Here is an 11,994-nt window from a genome sequence, read left to right on the forward strand (position 1 = left end):
TCAACTGCTCTTCCTCGTCCTTTGCTGTCTCTGACAGAATTACAATGTCACTGGCAAACCTCAAAGTTTTTATTTCTTCTCCATGGATTTTAATTCCTACTCCAAATTTTTCTTTTGTTTCCTTTACTGCTTGCTCAGTGTACATATTGAATAATTTTGGGGACAGGTTACAACCCTGTCTCGCTCCCTTCCCAACCACAGCTTCCCTCTCACGCTCCTCAATTCTTGTAACTGCTGTAATTGTAAATAGCATTTTGCTTCCTGTATTTTACCCCTGCCTCCTTCAGAATTTGAAAGAAAATTTTTTTGACAATGTTGACTGGAACACTCTCTAAGTCTACAAATGCTAGCAATGTAGGTTTGCCTTTCCTTAACCTATCTTCTAAGATAAGTCATAGGGTTAATATTGCCCCCATGTTCCAACATTTCTACGTAATCCAAAACTGATCTTCACTGAGATCAGCTTCTACCAATTTTTACATTCGTTTGTAAAAAATTTGTATTGGTATTTTGCAGCCGTGACTTATTAAACTGATAGTTCGATAATTTTCTCATCTGTCAATACCTGCTTTCTTTGGGCTTGGAATTATTATATTCTTCTTAAAGTCTGAGAGTATTTCGCCTGTCACATACATCTTTCTCAAAAGATGGTAGAGTTTTGTCAAGGCTGGCACTCCCAAGACTATCAGTAGTTCTAATGGAATGTTGTCTACTCCCGGGGCTTTGTTTCAGCTTAGGTCTTTCAGTGCTCTGTAAAACTCTTTACACATTATCATATATCCCATTTCATCATCATCTACATCCTCTTCCGTTTCAATAATACTGCCCTCAAGTACATCACCCTTGTTAGACCCTCTATATATTCCTTCCACCTTTCTGCATTCCCTCCTTTGCTTAGGATGGGTCTTCCATCCGAGTTCTTGATATTCATACAAGCGGTTCTCTTTTCTCCAAAGGTCTCTCTAATTTTCCTGCAGGCAGTATCTATCTTACCCCCAGTTATATATGCATCTACATCCTTACATTTGTCCTCTAGCCATCCCTACTTAGCCATTTTGCACTTCCTGTTGATCTCATTTTTGAGATGTTTGTATTCCTTTTTGCTGCTCCATTTACTGCATTTTTATATTTTCTCCTTTCATCAATTAAATTCAATATCTCTTGTGTTACCCAAGGATTTGTAACAGTTCTTATCTTTTTACAAACTTGATCCTGTGCTGCCTTCACTATTTCATCTCTGTCATACCATTATATAATCTATCTGAAACCTTGCAGTGTCTCCAGGCCTATTCTACATATACATCCTTCTTTCATGATTCTTAAACCAAATGTTAATTATAGTTAAGTTACGCTCTGCGCCAAATTCTACCAGGCAGTTTCCTCTTTCATTCCTTACCCCCACTCCATATTCACCTACTTCTTTTCCTTGCCTCCCTTTTCCTGCTATCGAACAATCTAATTCCAGTCACTCATGACTATTAAATTTTCGTCTCCCTTAACTATCTGAATAATTTCTTTTGTCACATTATACATTCCTTTTGTCTCTGCATCATCTAGAGAGCTATTTGGCATATAAACTTGTACTGGTGTGGTAGGCATGGGCTTCGTGTCTATCGTGGCTACAATAATGCTTTTGCTATGGTGTTCATAGTAGCTTACTCGCACTCCTATTTTTTTATTCATTATTAAACCTACTCCCACATTCCCCATATTTGATTTTGTATTTATAGCCCTGTATTCACCAGACTAGAAGTCTTGTTCCTCTTGCCAGTGAACTTCACTAATTCCCACTGTGCCTAACGTTAACCTATCCATTTCCCCTCTTAAATTTTCTAATCTGCCTGCCCGATTAATGGATCTGACATTCCACTCTCCAATCCGTAGAATGCCAGTTTTGTTCCTCTTGATAATGATGTTCTCCTGAATACTATCTGCCTGGAGATCCGAATGGAGGACTATTTTAGCTCTTGAATATTTTACCCAAGAGGATGCCATCATCATTTAACCATACAATAATGCTGCATACCCTCAGGAAAAAATTACGGCTGTAGTTTACCCTTGCTTTCAGCCATTCACAGTACTAGCACAGCAAGGCCATTTTGGTTGATGTTACAAGGCCAGATCAGTCAATCATCCAGACTGTTGCCCCTGCAACTACTGAAAAGGCTGATGCCTCTCTACAGGAACCACAGATTTGTCTGGCCTCTTCAACAGATACGCCCTCTATTGTGGTTGCACGTACGGTACGGCTATGTGTATCGCTGAGGCTCGCAAGCCTCCCCATCGACGGCAAGGTCCATTATTCGTGAGGGAGAGTGTGTGTATAGCATATGGAAAAGAGAACAGAAAGGGAAGAAAACAACACTGACATTAGGAGTGGCCGTTATATTGAGTGGAGCTGTACCACTTGTTTCATTCCAGTCGTGCAACACACACATCCCACTCTGTCACAGCAAAGGCCACCTGTGAAAGCAGTCACATCCTGTACTAGTGTAGCTTCTGCACAGGCTATTACATAGGTGTGGCCGATAATAAGCTCTCTGTCAAAATAAATGGCCACCATTAACTGTAGTTTAGATCAAAGTTCAATTGTTACAGCTTTCTACTGAGCACATGCTAGGCTTAAATAGTAACTTCACAACTTGTGCTATAGGTATCCTCTTCCCAAATATCAGATGAGTGAATGAAGTGAGGACTAACGTTGTGTCACATCTTTGATTCCTGTCCTTTCTGACCACAATCTCTTCACCAGTAATATCAGCATTGATACTTTGCACAGTACAAGAGTCTTTCAAAAATTCTAGTTTCTGGTATTACACTTGCATTTTCTGCAACCATTATCCCCTCCCCTTGCTTACACCCACCTTTCCTTGTTTACTCCCCTTCTTCTTATACCCTGTTCCTTCTTTCAGTTTCCCACTTTCTTGTCACCTTCATTTGGATTCTTTTATCATCCTTTTCAAGAGTGAATATCAACCTTCATGAACACAAAAAAATTTCAGCAATACTATTGTACAGACCTTCACAGCATACACTGAGACAACAAAAGTCATGGGATAATGATATGCACATGTACAGGTGGCTGTAGTATCGCATACACGAGGTATAAAAGAGCATTGCTATCATTTGAACTCAGGTGATTTACGCGAAAAAGTTTCCAACACAATTATGGCTGCAATACGGGAATTAAGACTTAATGTTGAATGGTAGTTGGAGCTACACGAGTGGGACACTGAAGTTCGGAAATTGTTAAGATATAAATGTTCAGATACCCACAGTGTTAAGAGCGTGCAGAGAAAAACAAATTTTAGGCATTACTTCTCACCACGGACATTGCAGTGGCTCATGTCTTTCACTCAATGACCGAGAGCAGTGGCATACACAGAATTGTCAGTGCTAACAGATAAGCGACACTGCGTGAAATAACCCTACAAATCAGTGTAGCATGTAAGACGAATGTATCCGTTAGGGCAGTGCGACAAGATTTGTCGTTAGTGGGCTACGGTAGCAGATGAGAGGCACGAATGTCTTTGTTAACAGCACGTCATCGCCTACAGCTTCTCAACTGGGCCAAAGCACTGCTCTTTTATACCTTGTGTATGCAATACTACAGCCACCTGATGACTGTAAAACTATGGCCTGGTCAGACGAGTCCCAAATTCAGTTGTTAAGAGCTTATGGCAGGATTCAGGTGCTATGCAGACACCAAGAAGCCGTGGACTCAGGTTGTCAACAGGAAACTGTGCAAGCTGGTAGTGGCTCCGTAATGGTACGGACTGTGTTTACGTAGAATGGACTGGAAATGGTTATGTTTGGCTGCATGGAAGCCATTTGCAACTATTCGTAGCCTTCGTGTTCCCGAACCACCGTGGAATTTTTATGGGTGACAGTGCACCATGTCATTGGTCCACAGTTGTTCGCGATTGAAGAACATTCTGGACAGTGTGAGTGAATTATTTGACCATCCAGATCACCCGACACGAATCCCATTGAATATATCTTGGACGTAATGAAGAGCTAGGTTCGTGTACAAAATCCTGCACTGGCAACACTTTTGCAATTACGGATGGCTGTAGAGGCAGAATGTCTCACTATTTCTGCAGTTGACTTCTAATGATTTGTTGAGTCCATACCACATTAAGTTGCAGCACAACCCTGGGTGAAAGGTGGTGAGACATGGTATTAGCAGGTATCCCATGACTTTTTCACCTCAGTGTATAGGCACCTCACTCGGATGTTCACAGTAATAGAAGTGTTTCCATTTTCATCACAGGGAGTTGAAAATCCCAGGATGTGTCGGTGACCCTAAAGCCACAGATGGCCTCGCTGAGCGTATGCCTGATCTTCAAATCTGTGGCAGCATTGAAGCTGAGCAACCAGCTTTAGAGGCTGCGTATTGCGAGAGTGACACGGAACTGTAAGAGGAAGACAACAGAAGGCCTAGCAATGCAGATCGATCGTGGTTCGACAGCGACTAAAACAGTAATGGTGATTGTAGCAGTAAGAGTGATAAGGGTATTTAGGATGAAAGCAGTGTATCTATTATTCTAGAGGATGTATAAAAGTGGTATGGTATTTATAAGGACCTCTAACTCTAAATACTGATTGCATCTCAGCTGTAACTATGTAACCGAGTAAAAATTAATACTCTTCTACTGTTGTTACAGTAGTGTGTGTTGTAGTGGACAGATAATTGCTGTCAGACCCAAAATAGTCACAAATTTTTATGACATTGTAGCTTAACTGGATGTGCTGTAGTATCATGTTAAAATAGGCAAAAACTGTTTTGAAGCAAGGTAATTTGTAATATGAGGGTTGTCCGTAAAATAAGGTTCCCGTGACACTACAGTCCTGAAAAGTGCTGTTACGGTGGATCCTACGATTCTGTAGTGTACCTCGGTTCCCCCACTCCAAATCGCCTCCATAGCGAGCTGCCTGCGGAGCTCAGTCTCGGCTTGGCAGCCGTACGTGATGGATCTCCCCTCGCTTCGCCTGCCAGGTGTGAGCTGCACTCGGTGATCCGTTTCCTGTCTGCAAAAAACATTGGGTGCCAGTAGAAATCCATTCCCAGCTATGCGAAATCTATGGAGACAAGTGTATGTGCATACAATTTGTGCGCAAATGGTGCAGAGAGTTCAAGAATGGGCATACTGACATCCATGATGAGGAGCATTCCAGATGGCCATCTGTTTCTGACTAAACAGTCCCCAAAGTGGAGGCAGCAGTGCTCTCAGATCCAAGAGTGATGATTCGTGAGCTCTCCGAAATGATCCTGATGTCAGCAAAACCTCTATTGACAAGATTTTGATGGTGCATATAGGGTATGCTAAGGTTTGTGCGAGGTGAGTGCCAAGAATGTTGACTGAAGACCACAAACGTCAATGCGTTGAAGCGGCCCAAGAACTTCTTCAAGATCACGGAACTCGTGGCGAGGAATACCTCGACTCCATCGTCACTGGAGACAAGACTTGGGTGCACTACCACACACCCGAAACCAAAGAACAGTCCAAACAATGGAAGCACCCAGAGTTGTTGAGATCGCGAAAATTCAAACGAACGCAAAGTGATGGCAGCAATGTTTTGGGAGAGGAAGGGGGTACTGTTATGCAAGTTCTTGCCCGCCGGCACAACAATCAACACTGCTGGGTACTGTGAGACGCAGCAAAAATTGCGCCGTGCAATTCAAAACAAGAGGAGGGGTATATTGTCCAAGGGGTTGCGTTTGCATCAGGATAATGCTCGGCCGCACACCGCTAAAGCCACCAATGAGCTAATTTCAAAATTTGGATGGGGTATTGTCAAACACCCATCCTACAGTCCGGACTTAGCCTCAAGCGAATACCATCTCTTTCCTGACACGAAGAAACACCTGGGTGGAACACATTTCAGCGACAGAGAAGAGCTGGAAGAAGCGGTTCTCAGGTAACTGCGTGGCTTGGTGGCAGATTTTTTTGAATTGGGCATTCAAAAGCTTGTACACCACATGCAGAAATGCATTGACCTCAGTGGCGACTATGTAGGAAAATAGGTTAAAGTCTGAACTTACCAAAAATGTAGCATCCATGAAATAAACATGTTTTACACTATGAAAAAAAAATGGGAACTATATTTTACAGACACCCTTCATAATTTTGGTAATGTCTAGAATGAAGTTAAATCACTTACAATAAAGTGGTTTGAATTCCTATTGTAATGATAATGGAAGTGCTAAAATGACAACACTAATGGAGTAGAAATTATTAAATACCATTTACATAATTAGCATGTATATGATGGTTTTTTAAATTAATTTAAAACTTTCTGACAAATAAATTTTAATAACCATTTTATTCTTCATTATTTATTCACTTTTCTCTTCATTATATGCAAGTTTAGTAAAATGAAATGTTCTTTTTGCAGTAATTTAAATTAACTGCCAAGTGATCTTGAAGTTGGCAATTTAATTAGTATTGGCATAATATGTGCAAGCTGTCACAGTTATATGATTGATAGAAGTGAATGTTATTGGTTGAAGTACTTACACCTTATAAATTCATAATTTAACTAAAATTATAAGTAACTTAAAAATAATGGAAATTTCTGGGTGGGACACTGAGTAGCGTCCTTTCTCTTATGTTACACAAACAATGTTGTGGATTGGCAAGACAGCCAACCCATTATAAGGAAGCCGAAAGGCATGCGTTGAAGCTCACGCAGGCTGGTGTGAGGTCTGGAACAGGACAAGGAATTGAGACTAGCAAAAAACGTACGTAGTTTCTGGAATACTTAGCTTTAATACATAATTGGTGAACATTGCTCTTGATGGTACATGTTTTACAGCATCAATAGTAACTGGTAATGGCGCCTTGCTAGGTCGTAGCAAATGACGTAGCTGAAGGCTATGCTAACTATCGTCTCGGCAAATGAGAGTGTAATTTGTCAGTGAACCATCGCTAGCAAAGTCGGCTGTACAACTGGGGCGAGTGCTAGGAAGTCTCTCTAGACCTGCCGTGTGGCGGCGCTCGGTCTGCGACACGCGGGTCCGACGTATACTAACGGACCGCGGCCGATTTAAAGGCTACCACGTAGCACGTGCGGTGTCTGGTGGTGACACCACATTCCTCCCCCGCAAATCGGCGGACGGTTGTGGCATAAGGCTTCCGCCCGCCGTGGGGAGGACCCCATGTTGACGTATGCGATGGGGTGGGGAGCCTAACAACAGGCAAGGCTGTGCCACCCGCGCCCTGCCATTCGGACCGAGAGGAGCTAGGAAACACCTGAAAACCTGCTTCAGGGTGCACGCCAACATGCGGTGTATGAGAGACAGTAGGGGCTGAAGGGTCGACCTCCATCGGGCCGGGGCACCCGACGGGCGAAGACGACATATGGTCCGGAGCGGGCAAGAGTTCCATGTCGGAGGACAACTGGTCACAGGAAGCGATCGGCGGCGCGTGACCTAGGGAGGCGCCCGGCGGTTGCAGCGCCGCGTCCACTGCGGGCGTCGCCGGCGGGAGAACAGGCGGCGGTGGTGCGTCGCCATGGGGCAAAATGGAAGGCAGCGTCGGTAACACCTGGGGCTGAGGCGAGCCAGTAGATGGGTCCCCAGGGCGCTGACCGGACGGCACCGTCGCTGAAAGCAGACGGGGAGTGGCAGATCCCATGCGACGACAGAGGCGCAGCTGATTGAGATGCCGACGCACCTCACCAGAGGCCCCCAAAACCAGATACATAACGCGGCTGAGGCAGCGAAGAATGCGCCCTTTGAGCCAACGCCGTGAACCTCGATAGTTGCGGTAGTAGACAACGTCGCCTGGAGCAAAAGCAGGTGTCTGCTACATCCGCCGCATCAGGTTCCTGTGGAGCGGCAAAGACATCAAGGTTCGATGAGGGCGACCGTGAAGCAACTCAGCCGGCGAGTGACCATCTCAGGGCTGAGAGCGATACGAGGACAAAAAGAGCAATAACACGTCCTCCCGAGTATGAGACTCTTTCAACTTCAACATCTGTGACTTGAAAGTCCTGACCAAACGTTCAGCGGCACCGTTTGACTGTGGTGAAAACGGCGCGGACGTCAGATGTTGAATACCATTGGCCTTGCAGAATGACTGAAATTCTGCGGACATGAATTGTGGACCATTGTCGGAAACAATAGTCTGTGGAAGATCTTCAATGCAAAAGATAGCGGATAACGCTTGAATGGTGGCAGATGACATCGTGGAAGACATCCGGACAACAAAAGGAAAATTACTGAATGAATCTACCACAACCAACCATCGAGCATTCCAGAATGGACCAGCGAAATCGATGTGTAAGCGTTGCCAAGGGGAAGTGGCTTTTGGCCATGCAAAGAATTTCCGTGGTAGTGCTGATTGTTGTTCGGCACACACCATGCAAGAAGAGCACATATTCACAATCGCGGCATCGATTCCGAACCAAGTACAGTGCTGACGAGCAAGTTGTTTCGTTCGCACTGTGCCCCAATGTCCTTGGTGGAGAAGCCATAAGACAGAGGACTGTAACGAATGTGGGACCACGACCCTGGACTGATCATTATCAGAACGCAACAGCAAAACACCACGTCGAACAAAAAGTCGCTCCTTGTGAGCAAAAAATCGGCGAACCAACGGATCCCCGATCCGTGACTTTGACAAGGGCCATTGAGTAGCAACGAAACGCAGAATGGTAGCAAGGACAGGGTCGGCAGCTGTGGCTGTAGCTACACGACGAAAATCAATCGGAAACGATTCGACCACGTCATCAGTTTCCGAATCAATGAACATGCAAGCAAGTTCGGAGGAACCGAATGCTCTATCCTCAGCAACAGGCAAACGGGACAACGCATCGGTGTTTCCGTGCTTAGCAGTGGACCGATACAAGATATCGTAGCGGTACTGCGAGAGGAAAATAGACCAGCGAATGAATATCTGCGCTGTACGTGGAGGTACAGGCTTGTTCGGATGAAAAAGCGATGTCAAAGGATTGTGGTCTGTGATGATGGTAAAGTGACGACCATACAAGAAATCATGAAACTTGGTAACACCAAATACGAGAACCAATGCTTCTTTCTCGATCTGTGAATAATTTCTTTGCGCAGACGAGAGCAATTTGGATGCAAAGGCAATAGGGCGATCGTGCGAACCATATTTGTGCGCAAGCACAGCACCGATCCCGAAATCCGATGCATCCACCATCAACAAAAGGGGCTTCCGGGGATCGAATGGCGTAAGGCAAGTATTGGAAAGCAACGCCGATTTCAACTGGCGAAAGGCGCGTTCGCATTCCGTCGTCCAGACGAACGGAACACCTTTACGGCGTAAGCGATGAAGTGGAGCTGAAATGGAAGAGGCGTGGTGCACATAGCGATGATAATAATTAATTTTTCCCAGCACACTCAGTAGCTGCTTCAGATTCTGGGGCGAAGGCAAGTCTTGTATGGCACGGAGGTGCTCGGGACTGGGATGTACTCAATGCCCAAGGCATACATGTCCCAGATAGGGTAACTCACGAGCAAAAAACACACATTTGTCCTTACGAGAGCGAAGACCATTTTGTCGCAAAACCTGAAATAATGTTCTGAGATTGGCTAAACATTCTTCTTCTGTCTTTCCGGAGATCACAATATCGTCCAGATAGTTTGCTGCAGTAGGGACCGATGCACAAACAGTTTGTAAATATTGCTGAAACAATGTAGGGGCGGATGCACACCCGAATGGCAGTCGTTCGAATCGATACAAATCAAGATGCGTGTTAACCACCAAAACGCGCTGGGATTCTTCGTCCACCGGTATTTGCAAGTACGCATCTGCTAGGTCCAACTTCGAAAAATATTTACCCGGGCACAGTTTGTCAAAAAGATCTTCTGGGTGGGGTAAAGGAAAAGTTGCAGTCACTAGTTGTGGATTCACGGTTGCCTTGAAGTCCACACAACGTCTCAATTTTCCGGAAGGTTTTTGCAAAACTACTAAGGGTGATGCCCAGAGAGAAGCCTGCACACGTTCAATTACACCTTGTGATTCCAAATCGTGTAATGTTTTTGCGATCGCATCACGCAATGCGTGGGGAACATTGCGCGCTCTGAAAAATTTCGGTTGCGCGTTGACTTTCAGTTCCGAATGTGCTTGATAGTTCTTAGCGCAACCGAGGCCCGGTGCAAAAATGTCCACAAATTCTTCACAGAGACGAGAAACACTATCTGAAGGCACAGTCTGGTTCACTGATAGGACCTGATTTACTATAGACAAGTTAAACAACTGAAATAAATCGAAACCAAACAGTGTGGTAGCGTTCTCGCTTCCCACACCCGGGTTCGATTCCCGGCGGGGTCAGGGATTTTCTCTGCCTCGTGATGACTGGGTGTTGTGTGCTGTCCTTAGGTTAGTTAGGTTTAAGTAGTTCTAGGGGACTGATGACCATAGATGTTAAGTCCCATAGCACTCACAGCCATTTGAACCATTTTTTTTAAACCAAACAAGTTCACTGCAGCAGACGAATGAAGGATGTAAAATGACACAAGTTTTGTTTGTCCCTTGTATGTTGCAAGAAGGCTGCACTGTCCTAACATAGGGATCGCTTGTCCTGAATAACTACTTAACTTAACATTTGCAGCACGGAACGGGGGTGTGCCCAGCTGTTTGTACGTGTCGTGATTGATCAATGAAACTGCAGCTCTGGTATCGAGCTGGAATGGTATCACTTTGCCGTTAATGTCCAAGTCCACAAAAAGTTTATTGTCCTGCTGACGACAAGAGCGACTGTCTCGTGCAACGTAAACTGACACTGGTACAGAATCACTTTCGACTTGACGGGATTTCCGGCGATGTCGACGCACACTATTTGTGGGACGAACACAGTCACTGTGAGAGAGAGTAGCACTGGGCGGAGTGGAATGAACTACATGAATTTCCATGGGCAAAGTGTCGCGAGCCTGAATATCCTTGGTTCGATTCCGATTCCGGCGCGAAGCAAAGGGCCTGGAATGGTTTTGAGCTTCCGATCGGAGCTTTTTCAGGCAAACACTTTGAACATGGCCTTTTTTATTACAGAAAAAGCAAATAGCCTGGCGTGACGGGCAATTCTCACGTGAATGTCTAGTAGCACACCGCGGGCATGATTTCACTGCATTTGCTTGCTGGCGCAGTACACATGGCTGAGAGCCAGGCGGCTTTGGCGCGGCCGGGCACGAGGACTGTTTACTGTTCCGTGCAGCTCGCCCGGCGGGCCGGTTAACCTGACACACGGGTGGCGAAGTTTCAAATGATTCCTGAGCAAAGTCAAGTGTGTCCTGCCGATCCAATATGTCCATCACTTGTTGAAGGGAGGGATTGACTAGTTTCAAAATCTGTTCCCATATACTAACATCAGAAACGTTCTGTGCAATTGCATCACGTACAATAGTATCTGAATAAGGGAGTCCACATTGACACTCAAAAGCACAATCCCTAGTAAGGTCTTGCAAGGTTGCAACCCACTCCCTATTAGTCTGACCTGCCGTACGTTTTGTACAAAAGAAGGTATACCTTTTTGCAACTACATTGACTGATTCTTTAAAATATACATCTAATGCAGACAAAATTTCGTCGTAGGACAGAGTTTCTACGTCGCGTCGGGGAAATAATTTGACTATCACATGGTACGTGTGGACGCAGACGGATGCTAACAAAAAAGGCTGCCGCTCGTTACCTTGAATTCTGTAGGCGGCAAGATGGAATCCAAATTGACGTGACCACTCCGTCCAGCTTTCCAGTGCCGCAACAAAAGGACGAAAAGGTGGTGCAACTGTGTGTTGTGGCTGCATGAGCGGTGGAGCGGCGGCTGCCGCATCGTTTTGCATGGCACATTGACCCTGGACGAGCTGTCCAAGGGCATCCAGTAAGGCCTGCGTCTGCTGGTTCTGTAAGCGATAAAATTCGGACAGTACATCTGGAGATTGTGGCGAAGCCATTACACAAGTAAATCAGGGCAGTATAGTTACGAACGCGAATTGGCCTCGTCGCCACTTGTTGTGGATTGGCAAGA

General features: G+C 45.2%; 1 protein-coding gene across 1 annotated transcript in view; it reads left to right on the forward strand.

Moving 5' to 3' along the window:
- Positions 1–6,304, forward strand: part of LOC126428141 (uncharacterized) — a 128,923-nt gene extending 122,619 nt beyond the window's left edge. Inside the window, exon 8 of the mRNA XM_050090048.1 lies at positions 4,274–6,304. Coding sequence (XP_049946005.1) covers positions 4,274–4,421 — 148 coding nt within the window. The 3' untranslated portion in view covers positions 4,422–6,304. The remainder of the gene's footprint in view (positions 1–4,273) is intronic.
- The last annotated feature ends 5,690 nt before the right edge of the window (positions 6,305–11,994 follow it).

Source organism: Schistocerca serialis, chromosome 12, assembly GCF_023864345.2.
Source record: "Schistocerca serialis cubense isolate TAMUIC-IGC-003099 chromosome 12, iqSchSeri2.2, whole genome shotgun sequence".
NCBI classification, from domain to species: domain Eukaryota; kingdom Metazoa; phylum Arthropoda; class Insecta; order Orthoptera; family Acrididae; genus Schistocerca; species Schistocerca serialis.